Source organism: Danio rerio, chromosome 2 (genome assembly GCF_049306965.1).
Source record: "Danio rerio strain Tuebingen ecotype United States chromosome 2, GRCz12tu, whole genome shotgun sequence".
In the NCBI taxonomy this organism is placed as follows: Eukaryota; Metazoa; Chordata; class Actinopteri; order Cypriniformes; family Danionidae; genus Danio; species Danio rerio.
The window spans coordinates 25,944,101-25,966,095 of record NC_133177.1 but is presented as its reverse complement, the minus strand read 5'-3'; the positions used below and the strand labels follow the sequence as shown (position 1 = coordinate 25,966,095).

The 21,995-nt window shown below is 36.9% G+C and overlaps 1 protein-coding gene across 2 annotated transcripts; it reads left to right on the top strand.

Moving 5' to 3' along the window:
• The first annotated feature begins 1,368 nt into the window (after positions 1-1,368).
• Positions 1,369-20,383, top strand: stk25b (serine/threonine kinase 25b). 2 transcript variants are annotated; one of them, XM_005171203.6, is made up of 11 exons: positions 1,369-1,725; positions 3,971-4,201; positions 6,549-6,605; positions 8,345-8,453; positions 8,554-8,711; positions 8,990-9,175; positions 10,793-10,956; positions 11,126-11,234; positions 16,093-16,164; positions 16,328-16,464; positions 20,071-20,383. In XM_005171203.6, exons 1-11 carry the CDS (start codon positions 1,696-1,698, stop codon positions 20,108-20,110), a joined length of 1,293 nt encoding a protein of 430 aa, XP_005171260.1. In that variant the 5' UTR covers positions 1,369-1,695; the 3' UTR covers positions 20,111-20,383.
• Positions 20,384-21,995: the final 1,612 nt, after the last annotated feature.

Below are 21,995 nucleotides of genomic sequence, written 5' to 3'. Positions count from 1 at the left end.
TCTATTTAGTGTAGATTTCAGTGGACAGAAAAGTCACCATGAGAACAGTATTGACAGATCTTATTTTTTTACAATACTCCATTGGTTAGTATGAATTATTTATGTGCTTTTGTAATGTTCATTCAAAAAAATTTCCAGAAAAAAAGTCCAGTACACTGACAGTTGTAGAGGTGTGGTTTAGTATGTTAACAACACCCAATGGACCCTTTTCACAAGACTGTTAAGATGTTTTATAGTCATCATAATCTTAAATACTTGAATGTTTTAATGTTTTAAAACCTTTGTGAATTTTGATTTATTTATATACATATTATATCAACTTTGCATCAAAACACTAAAACTAATTACCACTTGCAAGGTTTTTCCAATTCAGTGTCTATGGTACAATACAAAACATTTGATGTTGTTCTCTCTTCTGGCTGCCGTTATCAGTCTCATATTTTTTTCCTTTTTCTGCAAGTTTTGATAACACCCTCGTTGAGTTTTTATTTGATTATTTCAGCAAATAGGATTGTAAAATGTATTTGTTGTACTCTCCCATTGACTGCACTCTATGTTTACCCAACTATGACAACTTCCGCTACTGAGAAACCCAGAAATGTGAAAAGGGTCCATACGTCAGCTCAGACAGACCTAATCCCCTTGTTAAGTGTGACATCATGCGAAGCGGTTTCCGGGTCCAGGTGCTATATCAAACTGTGTGGGGAGACTCATCAAATGGTAATAATAAACATTTACAAAACGATGTAATACTTGTGAAAATCACGATCACAATAAATATTTCCATGTCTAATATAAGATGGCCAGAAAGTGATACATTTTTAAAATATGTTAAAATTTTGTTATTGGTGAAGCAACAAGTCCAAAGCATGTTGTGTACTATGATTTTATATAAAATTCAGTTTAAAGTGTGATTTATTACTAAAAGTGGCCATAAACTAATATTTTCATAAACGAGTAGTGGCTTGGACCCGAAAACAGTATTTCATACACACTGATACATCACAACTTAACAAGCGGATCTGAAAAACAATAAGGAAGAGCATTTTCAGTTTCTAATTAAAGATTACAAGGGCATTTTTTTTTCTTAATGACTTGTACAGATGAATTTGTAACCATAAAACCATCATTGTGAGCAAACAAATTCAATGTGTCAGTTTTGAGTTTATGTGTACTTTAACAAAATTAAAAGTAAAAAAAGAAAAGTGTACAATTACTACACAGAAACATATTGACAAATGAGTTCACAAAGGTCTAACGTACAAGATAAATGGGAAAATAATTTGGATTTTAATTTCTGTCCAACTACAACTCCCACAATTCCTCATTCCTTGAATCATAATCTGCGCATGCGCTGTAGGTCCTATTATTTTGTTCTCCCGCAAGCAATAAATGAAGAGCCGCCCGAGCCTGCGTTGATCGTTATAAAACAATAACACGCGGAAAGCGGTTCGCTCGCACGCTGATGCTTTCATAAATGGAGTCACACGACACATAACTGTCATTCTCGCCAGGCTGCGGGGTCCGCCATCAGGGGATTGGAGGCCGAAAACGCGGCTGACGAACAGGACATGCAGAGGTGTTTTTGTATGTAAAAGCTAGCTAGCTAAGCAGGGGAACCAGAGTAAAACGTTGTAGAGTTTGTCAGCACCCCTTCTTTGGCAGAAAAGGCTACATCTGCTCTCATCCACTGAGATGGCGCACCTCCGCGACATGCAGAACCAGGTAAATCCGCAGCCCTGCCGAAGCTGCTCATCCTGCATCCACCCTGAGCTTTAATCTCGCTGTCTGTAGCATCACATTAACGTTTGGGGAGGCTGTCATGTCATGACATTTCTTTCTTTTAGTAATTAAAGCGGTCCTGACTTTATGTTGTCAAGATAACCGTTTAATGAAGCGTCTGCTTTTTGCTACGGCTTCAGTCCTGTTAAATTGTATAGATTAACGTGCTGTTTAGTGAAGCAGCTTTAGTTTGTGCAGATGTGATGTAGTCTGTGTTTTAAAGTGCCCACTGATTTATAACACAACATCTGTAATGGAGTTTTGTGTGTATTTGTATGCATGCATGCATGCATGCATGTGTGTGTGTGTGTGTGTGTATATGTGTTTGGTGTGTGTGTGTGTGTGTGTGTGTTTGTGTGTATCTGTGTGTGTATATATGTGTACTGTATATATGAGTGTTTGTTGTGTGTGTGTGTGTGTACGTAAATATGACAGGGCTTTTAGAGTCCAAACAAAATCAACATTTACAATATTTTCTTTGCTAGTGCACATTGTTTTAAGTGTTAGGGTGTCCAATTAATCTTTGTAAGTTCATTCACTTTTTAAAAAAAAATCAAAACCTAAGCATTTGCTCTGGAATGACAGTTCTTCTCTGATTATGTCAGTTTGACAGCTTGGGCGAAATAGGCTTAGCCACACCCTTCCTACTGTAAGGCCACATGAAAATGCAGCAGACCAGAAACACAAGTTCGCTATAAGTTTTGCATGTCACTTGATTCTAAAGTTTAAGCTTGGTGAACTTTTTCCTGTGATTTCACATCCTGTAAGACCAAAAGAAGACTAACTATGACCTCTCTGTACACAAATTTTGAATAAGGGAACTTCTAGTTCACACAGATTGTAAATGTTTCATTCTGATTGGCTGATGAACTTTCTAAAGCGTACCGTTATTTTCAGGGAAACACAGCTTATCCCTTGTGCTCTGTTCAAATTCACTACACTTTCGCTACGTTCGCAGTTGTTTTTGCACTACAACTCCAATCGACAATGTTGTTTATTTTACCTGATCCACCAACAGTCAAGTATGCATAACTATGTGCTGTCATGGCTTTGCAGTCAATGGATATCATCATGATGGAAGTCAATGGGGCATAAATATAAAAAATGATTCCATTCGCCGAAACAGAGAAAGTTGTGGCCAAATTATGACTTTAAATCAGCCCAGAGTGGATGAAAACATCCTCAACAGCACACAAGGGTTAAACAGATTCAGACAAGTCTTGACCACATTACAGTTCCATAACAAAAATATAATCAAAACAAAAGGCTTTGAATGAGATGTGGAAGAAACTACATACAGTTGGAATTATTTGCCCCTGTTTATTTTTCTCCTCAATATCTGTTTAATGGAGAGCAGATTTTTTTTTCAAGATCTCTAAACATAATATCTTTAATAACTAATTTCCAATAACGGATTTATTTTATCTTTGTCATGATGGCAGTAAAGACACTTCTATACAGCTTAAAGTCACATTTAAAGGCTTAACTAGGTTAACTGGGCAGGTTATGGTAATTAGGCAAGTTATTGTATAGTGATGGTTTGTTCTGTAGACTATCGGAAAAAAAATTAGCTTAAAGGGGCTAATACTTTTGACCTAAAAATTGTATTTAAAAAATTAAAGACTGCTTTTATTCTAGCCAAAATAAAACAAATAAGACTTTCTCCATAAGAAAAATATCAGACATACTGTGAACATTTCCTTCCTCTGTTAAACATCATTTGGGAATTATTAAAATAAGAAAAAAAAATCAAAGTGGGGTTAATAATACTGACCTTAACTGTACATATACAAGAGTTGTTTGAGCACAAAAACCTGACAATATTTTAAATACAACAACTGAACAAGGTATTTATGTGGGGTAACCATATGCTTTGTAATATTTTTATCGCAATATTTATCACAGAAAAATAAAACATTGCAATATCAGATTTTTACAATGTCGTGCAACCCTAGTTTGAATGAACGATTGTGGTCTACCTTGTGGTAGTTCTGGCTTTTGATTTTTGATTTTTTTTTTCAAATAATTGTTTTGATATCCTTTTTATGTAATATTTAAAATCAGTCTGATTAAATGGAAGAATTAAAAGTTGATTATAAATGTAATTGTTAGTTGCAGTCCTAATTGATTTGCTGGTACATTTCTTATCGTCGCTCAAATCATAACTGCACTGTCTCTCTTAACGCAGAATTCCCGGCTTGATCCGGAGGAGTATTTCACCAAGCAGGAGCGAATTGGGAAGGGGTCATTTGGCGAGGTCTACAAAGGCATCAACAATCGCACTAAAGAGGTGGTGGCCATCAAGATCATCGACCTGGAGGAGGCAGAAGATGAGATCGAGGACATACAGCAGGAGATCACGGTGCTCAGCCAGTGTGACAGTCCCTATGTCACCAAATACTACGGCTCATATCTGAAGGTACCCTCTCCCATTGTTTGAGGCTCAGGCGTCTACAGACAAACAACAGGATTTTAATAATATAGCAGCATCCTTTAAAGACATCGTGAAAGAACTGTGTTAATGCCTGTTGAAATGATTTGACAGCATGTTATCCCAAAGGAAAAAAAATAATTTGTAACATTCTGGAAGGGGTCTACAGATGTGAAATAGCCATTCTTGCCTAAGTCTGGCAAATTTTTATTTACACCGTAATGTGCATTTACCCTGTAAACAAATAAACTAAACTAAAAAGTTTGTTTTCACAAGCAGTAATACTTGCCTAACTACTTTAGCCTTGTGAAATATTGAATACATATAACAAATTAACACACAGTTTTCATATTAATTCTAAAATATTTCCCTCTAAACCACAATCAAATGTCATTATGATTTTCAGAAGAAAAAAAACAATACTGAGAAGAGAATCACATATTGTGTGGAGATAAATCTACCTGGAGCTTTTTAAAATAAATCATTAGTCAAAAGCACTTGCAAAAGTGTTGAAAAAATCCTTTTCACATGACTAGTTTATTAAAAATGTGTACCTACGCATTGTGCCTAATCCTTTCATCTGGGTGACAACATACAGATTAGAATTCAATTCACAAACAATATGTCATAACACAATGATCTATTTAACCAGTAAAGAAAATTATATGACTCAAACTATAAGACAAAAACTATAATACAGCATATTCTGACAGTCAAACAGATAATGTAAAAAGGAAAAGAAACAATCTCAATGTCAACAAGCTGGAGCTTGCTTTGAGCCAGTTATTGTCAGATCTCTTCATAAAAATGAGTTGGCTGTTTTGATTGAAAGATTTAGTAAATCTAGTACTTAACAGTAGAGTTGTTAAAAGTATCGAGTTCGGTACCAATCGGTACTGTAATATTAAATATATCTATTTACCACTAACATTTGAGCGCTGTTGGGCACATTCTTAAACACAACTGATTGGCTATTGTGATCATGTGCATGTTTGCGTAATGTTTGGGCATACTCGCACTATGCTATCCGAACCATGCCCAGGCCCGTTTCCTGGATCGTTTGAGGAGTGTGAGTGCTATGATCAGGCTCAGGTGCAGTTCACTTGGCCGGCCCTGGCCTGGTTGGAAGAGGTATGCCAGAGTGCGGTTCACTTGGGCTCAGGAACAGTACGCTATAGTGTGAGAGCAAAACGAGAAGCCCGAAACTGGAGACGAGACGTGACATTTAAGGGACAGTTTCATATGGATTTATTAATCATTCTTAATGTTCAATGAACTCAAACTGTTGTAGCTTATTAAAGACGCAAACCCCTCATTGCACGACAGCTGCACCTTTAGCAAACCTCATATTTCCTGCAGCACCAGCACTTTATGGTTGTTTATGAGCTTTAAAAGTGGCTGATCTGTACAGCGAAATAATTGACTGGGTGTCACTTCATCCCAAAAGACTAAAACAATATAACTAAAGAAATCTCCTCTGTGCTGTGCGAAAGCGCTTCCTGAACAGCGCATCATCGATGGCGAAAGTGTACCCAGGCCCAAATGTAATGTGAGTGTGGGCCGTTGGGGAAGACGGGAGGGGGGACAAGCGTGCTTTGGCTCGGTTCAAGGCAACTGTACATAGTGGGAGTACGCCCTTAGTGGGAAACAGGTTGTATGACTGCAATTGCTTGTTTACTTTTCAGACAACCTAAACCAGCCAAAAAGCAAAATGTTTAAAAATCTTGATTATATTTTTTGTCGACATTGCATGTTCCAAATGACTGCCATCCATCTACTTTTTCATCGATAAAAATTTTGCAATTTTATTGCAATATATATCCTGTTTCAGCCTGAAGTACATTTTCTGATTTTATACATTCCTCTTTTGAAGAAACTAAATTGACTGTAGTGTATGTGTAGGTATGTGTGTTTCCCATTATTGGGATGCAGCTGGAAGGGCATCTGTTGTGTAAAACGTACTGGATAAGTTGGCCGTTCATTCCACTGTGGTGACGCCTGATGAATAAAGGGACTAAGCCCAAAGAGAACGAATGAATGAACATTCCTCTGTGTTTACATACTTGCAAAATACCAGTTGTAAAATAACAAGTTCTTCCAGGAATGAAAGTTTGCACCTAAAACAAATGTTCCAAAATAGGGCCGTTTAAAGAACCGTTTTAAATTTAAGCTATAAATAACCTTGTGTGCAATGGAAATTTCTAAAAACGTTAAAGGTTCTTCATGCAGCAATGCCTGTAATGAAGGTTTTTTAAAGCCACATGAAAAGTCGTATTGAAACATAAATTCCATGTTTAAAAAATGTCATGTGACACTTTTTTTTTATTGTCTATAGGGAACTAAGCTGTGGATCATTATGGAGTATTTAGGAGGTGGCTCAGCTTTAGATCTGGTAAGTAGAACAACATTAGCTCTTCACCTTTTGGAGTATTTTATTATCATTCTATATTTGTGAGTTTATGTAATCTAAAAGGGATAGTTCATCTAGAAGTGAAAATATAATGTTTAAAGGAGTTGTTCACCTCAAGATTATTATTTAGTGGTTTTTAAACCTTTTTGAGTTTCTTTGTTCTGTTGAACACAAAACAAGTCATGTTAAAGAATGCCTGTTAATGGGACCCATCGACTTTCATAGTTCATAGTTCCATTTAATTAATTATTTTGTCTTTGCCATGATGACAGTAAATAATATTTTTCAGGACACTTCTATACATCTTAAAGTGACATTTGTAGGCCTAACTAGGTTACTTGGGTTAACTAGGCAGGTTATGGTAATTAGGCAAGTTATTGTATAACGATGGTTTGGTTCTGTAGACTATCATTAAAATATATAGCTTAAAGGGGCTAATAATTTTGACCGTAAAATGTTTTTAAAAATTAAAGACTTTTATTCTAGCCGAAATAAGACTTTCTCCAGAAGAAAAAATATTATCAGGCATACTGTGAAAATTTTCTTGTTCCTTGTCATTTGGGAAATATTTAAAAAAAGAAAAAAAATCCAAGGAGAGAGAAAAATGCTGATTTCAACTGTAAAAGCAAAATTATTACAGATAAAATATTACAGAGATTTTAATATTTTCCAATAGGTTAGATATTAAGTAACAGTCATTCAAACATCTTTACCAAACCTCTTCACAAACCTCACACGTCCTTTTTTGTACGTCTGCTATGAATGTGGTTTAATACTTTCACTCGTCTTTTGTAGTTCTAACCAAGTTCATGTCTAACATGCGATGTATTAATAGTATGGGCAAGCGTAGTGTTTAGAGTTAGCACTGAACAGCACTTCAAACTTCTACCCTCAGGGTAAATTTGAAATACTCATTTCAATATACTATGACTTGGGACATACTAATGCCCCATTCACACTAGCAGCGACTTTGTAGCTGCCTGTCACTCTGGGTGGCGACCTGCTTCAAACGCAGGTCTGTGTAGGTCTATACAGCACAAATACAACCAGCCTCTAAGCGATCTGAGAAGATCACATGAGCTTTACTGGTGCTCCTATTGCCTGTCACTCAAGAAAGTCGCTCTTCATTTGAATAAAGTTGAAGCATTCTCAACTGTGCTGTATCGCTCAACATGCCCACTTTGTCGCCAACAGTCGATGTCGCTCGCATAGACAGAGGTCACTGTAAGTCTCTTGATTTCCATTGAAATTAACGGTCGCTTGTCGCTTTGCCGCTGCGAGGCGCTCATAGTGTGAATGAGGCTTAACTATTTTCAAATGCAATTTAGGATGGATGGCAACCAACATTTTTCAGAATATCTTCCTTTGTGTTCAACAGAAGAAAATTCCTCTAATAAATTTTGAACAAGTGAAGGGCAAGAAAATGATCACAGAATCTTCTGTTTTGTCGTGAACTATCCCTTTATGTAATGTAGGTATCTGTTTGTCTACAGTAAAACATTTTAGCTGAAACTGTGGTTATTGATAACATAACAGAAATTGAGAGTGAGAGTGTATCGCCAGAAGCCACTGGTATTCATTTTTCTTGCTTGTATACGCTTCCTTCCACTCTTCTTACTGTAGCACCACAGTTTCAGCTAAAAACATCCTTTAATGCTCTATTGAAGAAAGAAAGCTGGACTCAGAAACTACTAAATCTTCTTCCTTTCCTCCACCCTTAGTTGAAACCAGGCCCGCTAGAAGAGACGTACATCGCCACTATACTGAGGGAGATTCTGAAGGGACTGGAATACTTGCATTCGGAAAGGAAGATTCACCGTGATATCAAAGGTGTGATCACCCACACGTCTGCCTACTCCATCAGGCTTCATTTTCGGTTGATCAGTTGTATTCAGTGCCGATGATTCACATTTGTGTCTTGTCGCCGCAGCTGCCAACGTGCTGCTGTCTGAGCAGGGTGACGTGAAGCTGGCAGACTTCGGGGTGGCAGGACAGCTCACAGACACCCAGATCAAGAGAAACACTTTCGTGGGGACTCCTTTCTGGATGGCTCCTGAGGTCATCAAACAGTCTGCGTATGACTTTAAGGTGAGGATATCCGGATGAATGATTCTGAGCGTGTAGTAGAGCAAGCTGAATATTAATGAGGCTGCAGAGCTGTGAAAGCACACGTTCAGCAGAAAGGCTGGAGTGGTAAAACTGTTCATCAGTGCTTTTTTTTTTCTTAAAGTGGTAGGCATGGAAACCAATCAAAGTACGTTTTAGCATAGTAGCAGCTAATATTTTTTTTCTGGAATGTTTATGTAATGTTTATTTGTGGGAATTTTTCATGACATAAACAAAGATGGTTTGTTTTTTGACTGCAGGCAGACATTTGGTCCTTGGGAATTACAGCTATTGAACTGGCGAAGGGGGAACCCCCAAACTCGGACCTGCATCCAATGCGAGTTTTGTTTCTCATTCCCAAAAACACTCCTCCAACGCTGGAGGGCTCCTACAGCAAACCCTTCAAAGAGTTCGTTGAGGCTTGCCTCAATAAAGACCCTCGCTTTGTGAGTATTTCAGTTATATGACAGGATTTCCCAATATGCAATACTGGCCAAATTTTTGATGAAGATTTGTTTTGCTAGCAAGATCTGGCTACAAGAGTGTGACATGCATTTAAAGGGATAGTTCACCCAAAAGTGTAAATTCCCTGTTAATTTTTTCATCCTCAGATCATCCGAGATGTAGTCTTTTTTCCAGTAAAACAACAAAGTTCTTGAGAAATCAAGATTTAAATTGAGAGGAAGGAGCCATTAATAGTGGGAAAGAAAAAGTGAATGGCTTTTTTTCTGCTTTTATTTAGACTTTTAATTCAGTGTTGATGTACTTGCAACTGAAACTGAATATTGAGTATGGGATGGGGCTTTCTTTTGCTCTTTGTTTTCTCATATGTGGCAAAAGTCATCAAACTGACATCAGCAGTGAAGGACCACCACTCCAAAATGCTGAAGCAAATGGTCAGATTTTGACTGATTAGAAGAAATAGGGTTTTATAATTATGTATTATTTTATTTTGTGTATATTGAGTTGAAGTCAGAATTATTGGCCCCCTTGTTTATTTTTTCCCCAAGTTTCTGTTTAACAGAGAGAAGATTTTTTTTCAACACATTTCTAAATATAATAGTTTTAATAACTAATTTCTAATGACATTTATTTTTATCTTTGCCATGATGAAAGTAATATTTTACTAGATTTTTTCAAGACCCAAAATTTGTATTTTAAAAAATAAAAACTGCTTATATTCTAGCCGAAATAAAACAAATAAGACTTTCTCCAGAAGTTAAAAATATTATCAGACATTCTGTAAACATTTCCTTGCTCTGTTAAACATCATTTGGAAAATTAAAAAAAGAAAAAAAATTCAAAGGTGGGCTAATAATTCTGACTTCAACTGTATACATTACACCTTTAATGCATAGATGGTAGATTGTAGATTGCTGCAGCCTGTAGCACGATGATGTACTGGATCAGGTCAAGTGTGTAGTGGACGTGCATGTGCAAGTGAAGAAAAATTATTTATATTAATTATTAATTTAACTAAGACATTGTGTTTTATTTATGTCTACACCTGTCACCTACCCCAACCATTAATGACTTCCAACCTTAAACCCAACCATCACAGTAGCATGGGCATTACAATGTTCAGTATTATAAATAACTTCCTCAGATAATTGTTCACCTTAAGAAAAATAATGTGAGCTAGCATAATAAACTTAAAATTTATTTTTCTCTCTGACTTTAATGTTCTACTGCAGAAAAAATAAAAAATGTTGGAAAAAAAGCAGCAATCGACATTCATACTAGGAACAAAACATACTATACAGGTTAATGGCAGTCTTTTCCGCAGCATTCTACAAAATATCTTCCTTTGTGTTCAACAGAATAAGGAAACTGAAACAGGTTTGGAACAAGTGGCAGATGAGTAAATGATGACAGGTTTTGGGTGAAGTATCCCTTTAAGATCTAAAACATCAAATGACAATCTTTTGACCAGTAATGTGGCTAATTTTTAAATTACATGATTAAGCGATGGTTATAGTTAGACATCTTAATATTTCCTAAATGAGGCCGTCATGACGTTGTGTATTCTGAGCATGGCATTACTGTGTTCTTGTTTTATGCAGCGGCCCACAGCCAAGGAATTATTAAAGCACAAATTCATCACACGATACACCAAGAAAACGTCTTATCTGACAGAGCTGATCGACCGATACCGCCGATGGAAGTCTGAGGGCCACGGAGATGAGTCTAGCTCTGATGATTCTGACATGTACGCCGTCCATCCATTGTAATGCATATACTGAATGATCAATAACCGCACTGTAATTCATCATGATGTATTATTCATTATTTATTACATGACAACTGGCCTTTTAATTTGAGCTCTGCTATATTGATCCTCATAAGTTCTAGCTATGAATTGAAACCGTTCTCTGTTTCTCCTCGTACTCATACAGGGATGGTGATGGTGATGATAGAGACCACTGTCCTGTGTGGACGTTCCCCACAGTTCGGCCCAGCTCCATGAACAAGCTCCAGAAGGGCTACACAAACACAGACTCAGAGGTAGGGCTGTGCAATTTATCGAAAATCCGATTTCGATTTTGGCTTCTAACGATTATGAAAAATCATTAATCAAGATAAATGATTATTCCATTATTTACCACCCCCTTTCCAGTTCTCCTCACTTGTTGCTCTTAAAAGCGCGAAAGACCGAATGCTTATGTGTGTGAGGCGCGCAGACAGCATGTGGTCTGCACTTGGTCTCATTCACACACTGTGACGAGCAGAGCACAGACATCTAAAGTCATCTTAACGTGAGCGCTTAAAGGTCAAATAGGTGTCAAAACGCAGTGTTTAGTGATTATTCTTATTACCTTCATTTTGCAATAAGGATCAAAAGACACGTGAAAGCAAAAACATTAAAGTAACAGCGCGCAATTCTTACTGCCGCCTTTTTTATCATTATTAATAAAACAACGAGAAAAACCCTCAGTGCTCTTGACTGAAGACTTTTGTAGCTAAAGTGTTTTTCTTACAGTGAAGATGCTTAAAGCACAGTTTGTTTCATATTTTTATTCTATTTTATTTATTTCTTTTTCCTTTGCAGGGTGGAAAATAACTGTATATATGCAGTTGAAGTCAGAATTATTAGCCCTCCTGAATATTAGCAACCCTTTTCCCCAATTTCTGTTTAATGGAAAGAAGTTTTTTTTCAATACATTTCTAAACATAATAGTTTTAATGACTCATTTCTAATAACTTATTTATTTTATCTTTGCTATGATGACAGCACATAATATTAGACTAGATATTTTTTTAAATACAAGCATTCAAATTCAAAGGCTTAATTAGGGTAAATAGGCAGTTCATTGTCTGCAGAAGAAACTACTGTTATACAATCAAAAATATATATTGCCTAAAGGGGCTTATAATATTGACCTTAAAAGAGCTTTCTTAATATTAAAATCTGCTTTTATTCTAGCCAAAACAAAACAGATAAGCCTTTCTCCAGAAGAAAAAATATTAGAGGAAATACTGTTAAAATTCCTTGCTCTGTTAAACATAATTTGGGAAATATTTCTTTTAAAAAAAAAATTCTCAGGAGTGCTAATAATTTTGACTACAACTAATAATCGTTTGGAATAATCGTGATTACAATTATGACCAAAATAATCGTAATTATGATTTTTCCCAAAATCAAGCAGCCCTACTCAGAGGTGATGAGACCAACATTAAAGCCCCAAAACTTAAATGGTGTCAGCAAAGCAGATGTTTTATTCTGTCATTGTAAATTACATAATACCAAAATTTATCCTTGAATTTGTACTGTTTTTGATACCTTAACAAAAATAATATTACATTTAAAGTCAGTATAAATAAAACGTAAATGTAGCATTCATGGATGTATAACCAATAATAGGTGAAATCCTCAAAATAGCATTATTTTTTTTACAATTATTATTGATGTTTTAAGGCTGTAAAACCCCTCACTATACACTTTATACACTTTTCTCAAACAGGCATTAACATTTTAACACTTTTCTCTCTTGTTTAAAAACTCTCAAAGTTCAAACCTTCATAGAAAAACAAGTCTAGTATAAGAAACCAAAGATCAAAACCATTTAATCTTCATTCAGTTATTCCGTAATGATGTCCTACACTCGCAAAACTTTTACCTTCCTTTAGCATGTCCAGAAGTCCAACTTTTTGTGCGATGGTGAGCATCTTCCTCTGCCTTTTGGGTGCTACCGCAGGTGCCTTTGACAGTGCAGAACGTTTTGTTCGACGTTGTGGAGAGAACTTTACATACAATAGCAAAAATACAGTCCAGCACTTCAGAGTGTCAATGCTAGCGATTTGAAGATTTCTGTAAATATGGCAAGCTGGACACATTCTGTACAGTACAGGAGACTCTGCACAGAGGATATTGATTGACAATGGTGTACAGCAAGTCAGGACGCAGAACACAATGCGCTTATCAGGATGCAGAACATAATGCGCTGTAGAAAAAAAGAATGTCAAATTACACGAAATCCGCAAAAGTGCAAGGCCACGAAAAGTGAACCATGTTATAGCGTGGGACCACTGTATTATTACTTGTTTATTGATATGTAATGATATTGTGTTTCAGAATGCACATCAGGAAGCTGCTTATTTGCCTTTTGTACTCTTAGAGGTCCTTCACACACAACACATCTACATCTATAATGCAAGAAAGGAAAGGTTTTTTTAAAAAGCAACTTGTCAACCATGTCTAAATCAAACTTGTTACTGTAAACTGAAGCTTGCAACGCTTGTCCCATTTCTGAGTTTTTCTGATTGGTCCACTGCTTTGAAACTGACATTAAGGTGGCAAAAATTTTATAATTTCAACTGGATACGCCGTCTTAAAAACGTGAACTCGTGTGAGTTGCTGCAAAAGACACAAACGTAATGGTAATGAATGTAGCTGTTGATAATCTGAGGTTAAGCTTAAAATGATCTAAAATATGATCTTGTATTGAGATTGTACAGGTTTGTTCTGTAAATTTATTATAGCTTCTAAAGGTCTTAAATTTGATTTAAAGGCAGCAGATATCCTATTCTCTTTTTTTGTACTTCTAGTTAAAGCATTGGTTCTCAATTCCGGTCCTCTTATTTGACACACAAGTATGATGGATCTCTTTGTTAACAAGCTGATGATCTGAATCAGGTGTGTTAAGTAAGGAACACATACAAAATGTGTAGGGCAGGAGGGCCTGAGTACTGCAGTTGAGAAACACTGAAGCTGCATCCCAAATCACATACTTATGCACTATTCTACACCATTTTGTAGTATAAATAGTATAAGTAGTGTGTTCACACTAAAAACTCTAAAAATAATAAGTGCACTTTAATTACCCGGATGATGCACTCATTCCACCGCTAAAATGAAGTGTGTAATGATGGACACTTCACGCACTCGACGACCGCAGGTTTGCTCACGTAGCGGAAGGGGTGGAGCTATCGGGCGCACATGTTGGATAACTTTATTTGTTTTGGATGGTGAAAGCAAAATTTTTCTTCAAGAGGGATTATAGCACCTCCTGATGGTGAATGTGGCAATACTCACGGCAGGTAATATTTGATAATTCGGTTGTTTATTTCACTGATTTGGCAAACGTCATCAGGAAAACGGTTTGAATTTCGGCTTAGTAAAAAAACGTTAGTGTGCCATTTGGGACGACACTACATACATATACTATCCTGTTGAGTGTGTAAGTGCATAAGTACATAGTGCATGAGTGCATAGTGTATAGTGTGGTACTCTGATGCGGTACTGCGATAAGGGGCGGGATTAAACAAGATGATTAGACATTTAAGAAGCCAGCGATTGGTCCACATTTTAAATTTCTGTACAGAGAGGTCATGTTTTGATCTTGGATTGGTCTCACACAGCCACGTGATGTGATTTTGCAGGTCAGAGTTCACTAAGCTTGAACCTTTCAACATGGCAAACTGTGAAACCTGATGCACAAGCTTGCGTTTCCAGTCTGCCGCATTCGCATGTGTATGAATGGAAGTCTATGGGGCAAAAAGTGCAGTGTGACCTTGGATTTAAAGTATAGTATTTAGATGTTGAGGTCATTAAATGGGAGCATTTACACTGCTGCATTTAATGAACGTCTTGATACAATTTTTGTGTCTAATTATGCAAATTTCCCTTCTAAAAGAGTTAAGTTCTAAAAACTAATTGAATTTAGACATACTTAGTATTTTAGAATAAAAAATGACTCGAAATATAAATAATTTTGCACGTAATTATTGTTATGATATTCAATGGTGGACTGTAACAAAGTATTTTAATGTAATTGCTGTACTTGACTAACTTTTTGAAAAGTCCCAACATTGTTTGTGAAGTAAATCTGCTGTAACGGGGTGAGCTATTTTAGACAACTCTATAATGTGCTTGAAAGTGGACATGTCCATATATGTGTATTAGCTTCTAAAAGGGGAAGAGATTTATTTAAAAAGGGAACATAATGTTCAGATAACACAAATGAATGCCTCCGTATCTTCCCTGCTCCTGTTGCACATATCAGATATAAAAATAGTATGTTTGCATGGCATTCTACTTAAAATATTAACAACTTGTGTTTTTGTGTTTGTTTATATTTGTCAGCAAGATTACTGACATTTTGTTTTTACTCGTTTTTTTATATGTGGGGTGTATTTAGTTTTTTTTTTTTTTTTTGAGACTTGAATTATCATTTAATTACTAGTAGTGTTTATCAAGGAATTATATGTTTTGTTAATAAATTATTATTATTTTGTTCTTTGACTCTAGTAAAAATGGGATTATGGGAGTATTTTTTCATTGTTGGTCACACTTTAATGCTTACTTCTCGACCATGTTCCTGGAGGACCACCAGCTCTGCACATTTCCCATGTCTCCTTAATCAAACACACCTGATTCAGATCATTAACTCATTAGCAGAGACTGATGCAGTGTTGGTTGTTCAAACTACTAATTAGCTTCTTATAAAAAGTTCGTAGGATAGCCTACCCATCTGATCAATTTGTAAACTTTTTATTCTCTTATGGTTCATATTCTTATTGTTTTATTGCATTTTTTTTATTGTTGTGCTGTTTCTGCTTGCCTTTTTATTAGTATTTTGCCTTGTAGCGCTTTGAGGCTAAGAAAAGCGCATTACAAATAAAATGTATTATTATTATTATTATAGTATCGAAACATGAATTAATGATATCATGACAACGCTGTTTGTTACTATAAATCAGAGAATTCTAGAATTATACTTAATATAAATGATAAAAACTATTTAAAAAGGGTCAAAAACATAACAAAATGATCAAAATGCTACTTTTTTTGTCAGCATCAGCTTTATACTAAAATACCAGCATGTTCTAAATCCCTGCATAAACCTGAATGTTTTGTCCGCAGGCGGCTGAGACGGTAAAGAGACAGCCCAAATCTCAATGTCTGTCAGCGCTGGTCTCTCCGATCTTCAGAGAGGTAAATCTCATTCTCGCTTTCTGTTCATAATCAGACACCTTGAGTGTTGTTCTCACTGATAGCTTTATGCTTTTTATCACAGCGGTATCAGATAAAGCAGCAGTAAAGTGTGATAAGCTGTATATATGGCAGTGTTAAGTGAGTGTGTGTGTCTGCTGTCCAGCTGAAGGAGAAGAGGAGAGCGTGTGGAGGAGGAATGGGTGCCATAGAGGAGCTGGAGAATGCCTTCAATCTGGCAGAAGAGTCCTGCCCGGGCATCTCTGACCTCCTGGTCACACACATCATGGAGAGAGTGTGCAGGTCAGCAACACATCTGTATGAGGGAAAGCACTGTGGTTAATAAACAGAGGACCATATAAGTGTAAATCTGTCACATTATACTGTAGTTGAGGGTTCAAGCATGTGCTTTTAGAGTATTTTTTGCTACATAGTTAGGCCTTGGTCATACCGAATGTGTATTTTGCCTTCAGGCACTTTTTTTAAATGGTTTACCAATGGCAGCGAGTGTTATACGCGCAGCTTATGTGCCCTGTGTGCCTCGTATTTTAACTGCCTGCTGCGCCTTGCATTTTAGCCTTTGTGTGCTGTGAACCTGCAGTTGAAAAAAGTCAACTATGGGCAGAAAAAAACAAGCATGTCAGTTACATTTTTATCATTCTCCAATCAAATGAAAGCAGAGGCGGGGTTTCCTTTGAGGTGACAGTGTTTGTATTGTCATCACGACTACTGTTTTGAGTTTTCTAGAGCTGTATTGCTGTGTTCACACCAGATGTGGCACGCGTGGATAAATCGCGCATAAACATTTTGAATTTACTAGCTTCATTTGCATGTCAAATTAGCTTCATTCACGCGTCAAATTGACTTGACAATGGACACGGATTCGCATCATGGACAGGGCTTCTGTTTGTCCGGTGACTAGCTTTGTTGCTAAATGGCTAACATGGATTTTATTAGAGAGTAGCTATGCTTTAGGAAGGCTGAAAAACAGCGATTTGTTCGCAGTTTCAGTGGTGCACCAGCTCTGAGTTCATCAACTCCTCCAGAAACTATACCTAGATGATTAAAGCCTTCAGCGATGCTTCAGACTGAGCCGAGCCTAGTTTTATTAACTGTTGTTCAGTTCGGTAATTAGTAATTCTTTTTTTTTTTTTTTTTTTTTTTGTCAAACCTCTGGTTCTCTGAAATGAAATGTTCTCTCTTTGTGATTGGCCTCTTATGCTGTGTTCACATCAGATGGGGAACGCGTGGATAAATCGTGCTATTCATGTAATAATAGACGCGTCAACATTTGAGTTTACTCGCTTTATTCACACGTCAACATCAGCTTTATTCGCGCACCAAATCCGATTCATTCGCATGTCAAATTCACTTCAGAACAGATGCCGATTCGCATCATGGGCAGAACTTCTGTCTGCCTGGTGACTCTAGCTTCATTGCTAAATGGCTAACATGGAATGATTGAGACAATAACTGTGCTTATGTGCTTTATGAAGGCTGAAAAACAGCGTCAGTTCATTTGGAGCAGTGTCTGATTCCACTAGCTCCATTCAGAGGTGCATCCAGCTCCGTCAGCTCATAAACTCCTCCAAAAACTTAACCTGGATGATGGAAGCTTTCAGCGGTGCTTCTGACTGAGCCGAGTCCAGTTTGGTGAACTGTTGTCGGTGTGTGCAGGAGGATTTTCCCCCGGGACATCAACAACAGGTGCTTTGTCATAATCCCGCCACCACAAGAGCAAGCTCCTGATTGGTTAACGTGGCATAAATGTCCGGTGAAGTTCCGATTTTCGAACTCGAGCGATTTGCTCGAAACGCACGTCAAACGTGCAAAATGCTCAATTCGCGCTGTGCCATTTGCGCATATCGCGCCATTCACACCACGCAATTCACATCATTCGCGCCACTGCATTCGCATGTATTGCGCTGCAGGATGTCTATTCCCCCGTTTGCATTGACTTAACATCTAAATCACTCGTGCTTGACGCTCCTTCTGTGTCTGGTGTAAACACAGCATTACAGTACACTGACAAGCTATTTAAATTGCATTGAGTGGCCGATAATTAAATTGAGACTATTGCTCTGAGATAATGACAGCTGTTTGTCTTGGTTGTTCCTAGAAGGGATAAAGCTGTGGCCAGAACTTAATGAGAATTATTTATAACATTAATTAAAATTACCATTTAATTGTGTTATATTAACATTCAGCCCTACCCCAACACTAAACCGAGCAATCACTGTGATTAAACTGAGTATTATTTATTACATTTCCCATTAAATTGTATTTTATTAATACCTACCCAAACCCAACCCTAAACCTAACACCTCACAGTAAATGTAAAAATATTAATTATTGTTGTACAGTGTCAAAACAATGACATTATATTGATGCAAGTATGAGCAGCTCTATCCTATCTAGACCTTACATTTTATGATTTTCTGGGTTTCTTCTTCATGGATGTTTGGAGTTTTGACTTGAGAGCGCCATCTGTCCTTCAGAGATGATTTACTAGTGATCACACAATGACATTCGCAGCTTTGCTTTATTGTGTGTGCGATTTAATTTCAATTAGTCACCCAGCCCTAATTCAAGTGCATAGAGCTGAAACCCTTTTTTAATTGTAAGTGTTGGGGCAGCATTGTGAACTCTTTAGTCATAAAGACTTTTAAAGCCTTGTGCTGTTCAGGATGTTTACCCCCTGCGTTTTGGACATGTTTCTTTGACATTCATGCCCTTTATTTTAAATTCTTTCTTAAAACTCTACTTTTTGTATTCGTATTATACATTAGGCACCTAGGGTCTGAGAGTAACGTAATTTCGATTCTCTGTATGTCCTGTACTTGTGGTTCAATTGACAATAAAGCTGACTTGGACTTACAATTTTCACTGACAATGAGCTTAGTGGACGTGCAAAATCACTCCCTGATGTTAGATGACGCTTAATGGAAAAAACAGATGTACACAAGGTGGTGCTGCGCAACTTAGTCACCCTTATGATTTTTCCTTGTGTATTTATTGTGTAAGCTCTTCCACTTCTGTTGAAGTTCCTCCACTAAAGCCCACAAAGTCACAACCCATGAAAGAAAATGAAGTGGAATGAAACACAAAAAGCACCACCACGTCCGGTTTTACTACAGCAGCTCAAGGCATATGAACAAAAGTGACAATCTGATTGGATGACCAAATTTTTTTAGTCACGACGTGTAAAACATTAGTGATAAACGGATGAGATAATCCTCCCAGTTTTCAACTGTTTTATGGATGGTTTGTAATAATAAAGTCAGTTGTAACCACACAACCATTAGTTGAATTGTTTTTAAAATTTGGGAATGCAGGGACTTTGTCCGAGGTGCTACGCATATCTGTCAATGAACACAAATTGATCTAGTGAAGCACACTTGTTGGTCAGACCAGGTTAATGGAGGCCAGTTGAGCCTGTTTGACTTATCTTTGGTGGTCTGTTTGATATTCAATATAGATTATTTGAAAATCCTAAGAGAGAGAGAGAGAGTGAGACAAATCAAGAGAGCCAGTGTTGTACAAATCTCTAGATTGCCTACATTAATTTTATATTTACATGAATAAATCTAGATTGTGCATCATTAATTACCAAAAACAAGTTTAACAGAATCATTTACAAAATGTGGTGGCCAAATATTCTAATATCCTGCTATTTTAAAAATATGAAAAATTCACATCAAAATATGAGCAGATGCGATGCGATTTCTAAGAATGTCAGCTTGAGATAACTATTGTAAATATTTGACTCCATTTTACTGGCAAATGCTGAAATGGCTAAAATGGTCTTTATCACTCATTTCAGTATTTACAGTATTATTAAATAATGTTCAATATCTTTTTAAAAGGTGCCATAATTGCTGCTTTTGATTTGCTTTTGTTTTGTTTCAGGTTTGCTCTGAACGGCAACACCACGCCATCATCACGGTGAAGCTCCGCCTCCGCTGTCCCACCCCAAAACCATCAGAGCCCCATCAGGACCCCACAGTACAGCTGGCCATCCTCACACTCTCTCTCTCTCTCTTTTTCTCTCTCTCTTTCTCTCTCTCTCTCAGCCCAGAGATCTTTTAATTAGTTATGATTCAATATTTTTACAGTTTTCTTTATAGAATGGAAAGTATTTAAGAGAAAAAGCCATGTCATTGAGCAAACTGTGTTTACCTGTTAGATCAAAATCCTATTATAAAGTGTTTATGGAAACCTTGCCTTTGTGTGGTTATTGGAGCAAATTGTGGATTGTTACACTTTTTTAATGAATTTAAAATAATGTTTGTCTTGGATCAATAAATGTTATAGCTTGATGAACATACTTGACTATGCGAACTGAAAAACTCACACAAACAACTGAGGATTTCTAGAAACAAGGGCTGGATTTATCAACTGTTTTACAGAAGTCTTTTGTATCAAACGTTTTCTTTTGACCAAATTTTTATGTAAAACTGGCACAAAGTGATTTCAATGTCTTAATTTATCCGTGTCATGACTGTCATTAATTTAAATCACCTCTGGAAACATTGGTTAAAATCTTAAATGAGATTGAGTAAACAGAAGGCCTTTATCCATTCGCCAATGAATGGAAGAGCCCCAATACATCAGACTGGATTATGATTGTGGTGGTGCAGTGGGTAGCACGATCACCTCACAGTAAGAAAGTCACTGGTTGGAGCCCCGGCTGAGTCAGTTGGCATTTCTGCGTGGAGTTTGCATGTTCTACCTGTGTTGGCATGGGTTTCCTCTGGGTGCTTCTGATTCCTCCACAAGTCCAAAGACTTGTGCTATAAGTTAATTGGGTCAGCTGAATTGTCCATAGTGTATGTGTGTGAATGAGTCTATGGATGTTTCCCAATGATGGGTTGCGGCTGAAAGGGCATCCGCTGTGTAAAACATATGCTGGATAAATTGGTGGTTATTTATAATACATGGAATGGTGGTAATTTAGCTCAAAAGATGGAAAACGTAAATAAATATAAAAGTTGAAAAATACATTTCAAATTACACAAACCTTGATGACGGCTATATTTGAAGATGACCATTTTTACCAAAGTGGTATGATTTGTACATTTTATTGCATTACTTAAAAAAAAAAGCAAGCATTTTTGAGAAATCTTATCTCTCTGTTGTGATTTACTTATTATGTGGGTAAAAATATATTTGTAGCAGTACAAGCCAGAATGAATAATAACAGTGCACAATTTTTTTACTTTATTATTTTGCAAACTTGCAGTTCTTCGACTGCGCACTGTGGTGGACTGAATTAGACTTTTAAATCAGCCATCAAAATTGATTGTATATACTACCACTACATAAATGTGGGCTCCATAAGGGCCTATCATAATTCATTAATTTCCTTTTCGGCTTAGTCCCTTTATCAATCTGGGGTCGCCACAGCGGAATGAACTTTAATGTTCTTTGATAAATCTGTTTATACAGAAAATTCATTCATTCATTCTCATTTGGCCTAGTCCCTTTATTAATTAAGGGTAGCCATTGCGAAGTGAATTGCCAACTTATCCAGAATATGTTTTAGACAACAGATGCCCTTCTAGCTGCAACCCAGTACAGGGAAACACCCATACACTCTTATTCACACATACTATACAGCAAATTTAGTATATTCGATTCAGCTATAGCGCATGTCTTTGTATCCGGAGGAAACCCACGACAACACCGGGAAAACGTGCAAACTTCACACAGAAATGCCAACCGACTCAGCCAGGACTCGAACCAGCGATCTTCTTGGTGTGAGGCGACAGTGCTAACCACTGCGCCATTCTATACAGAAAACCCCAAAATCTATTTTACAGTAAGGACCCTAA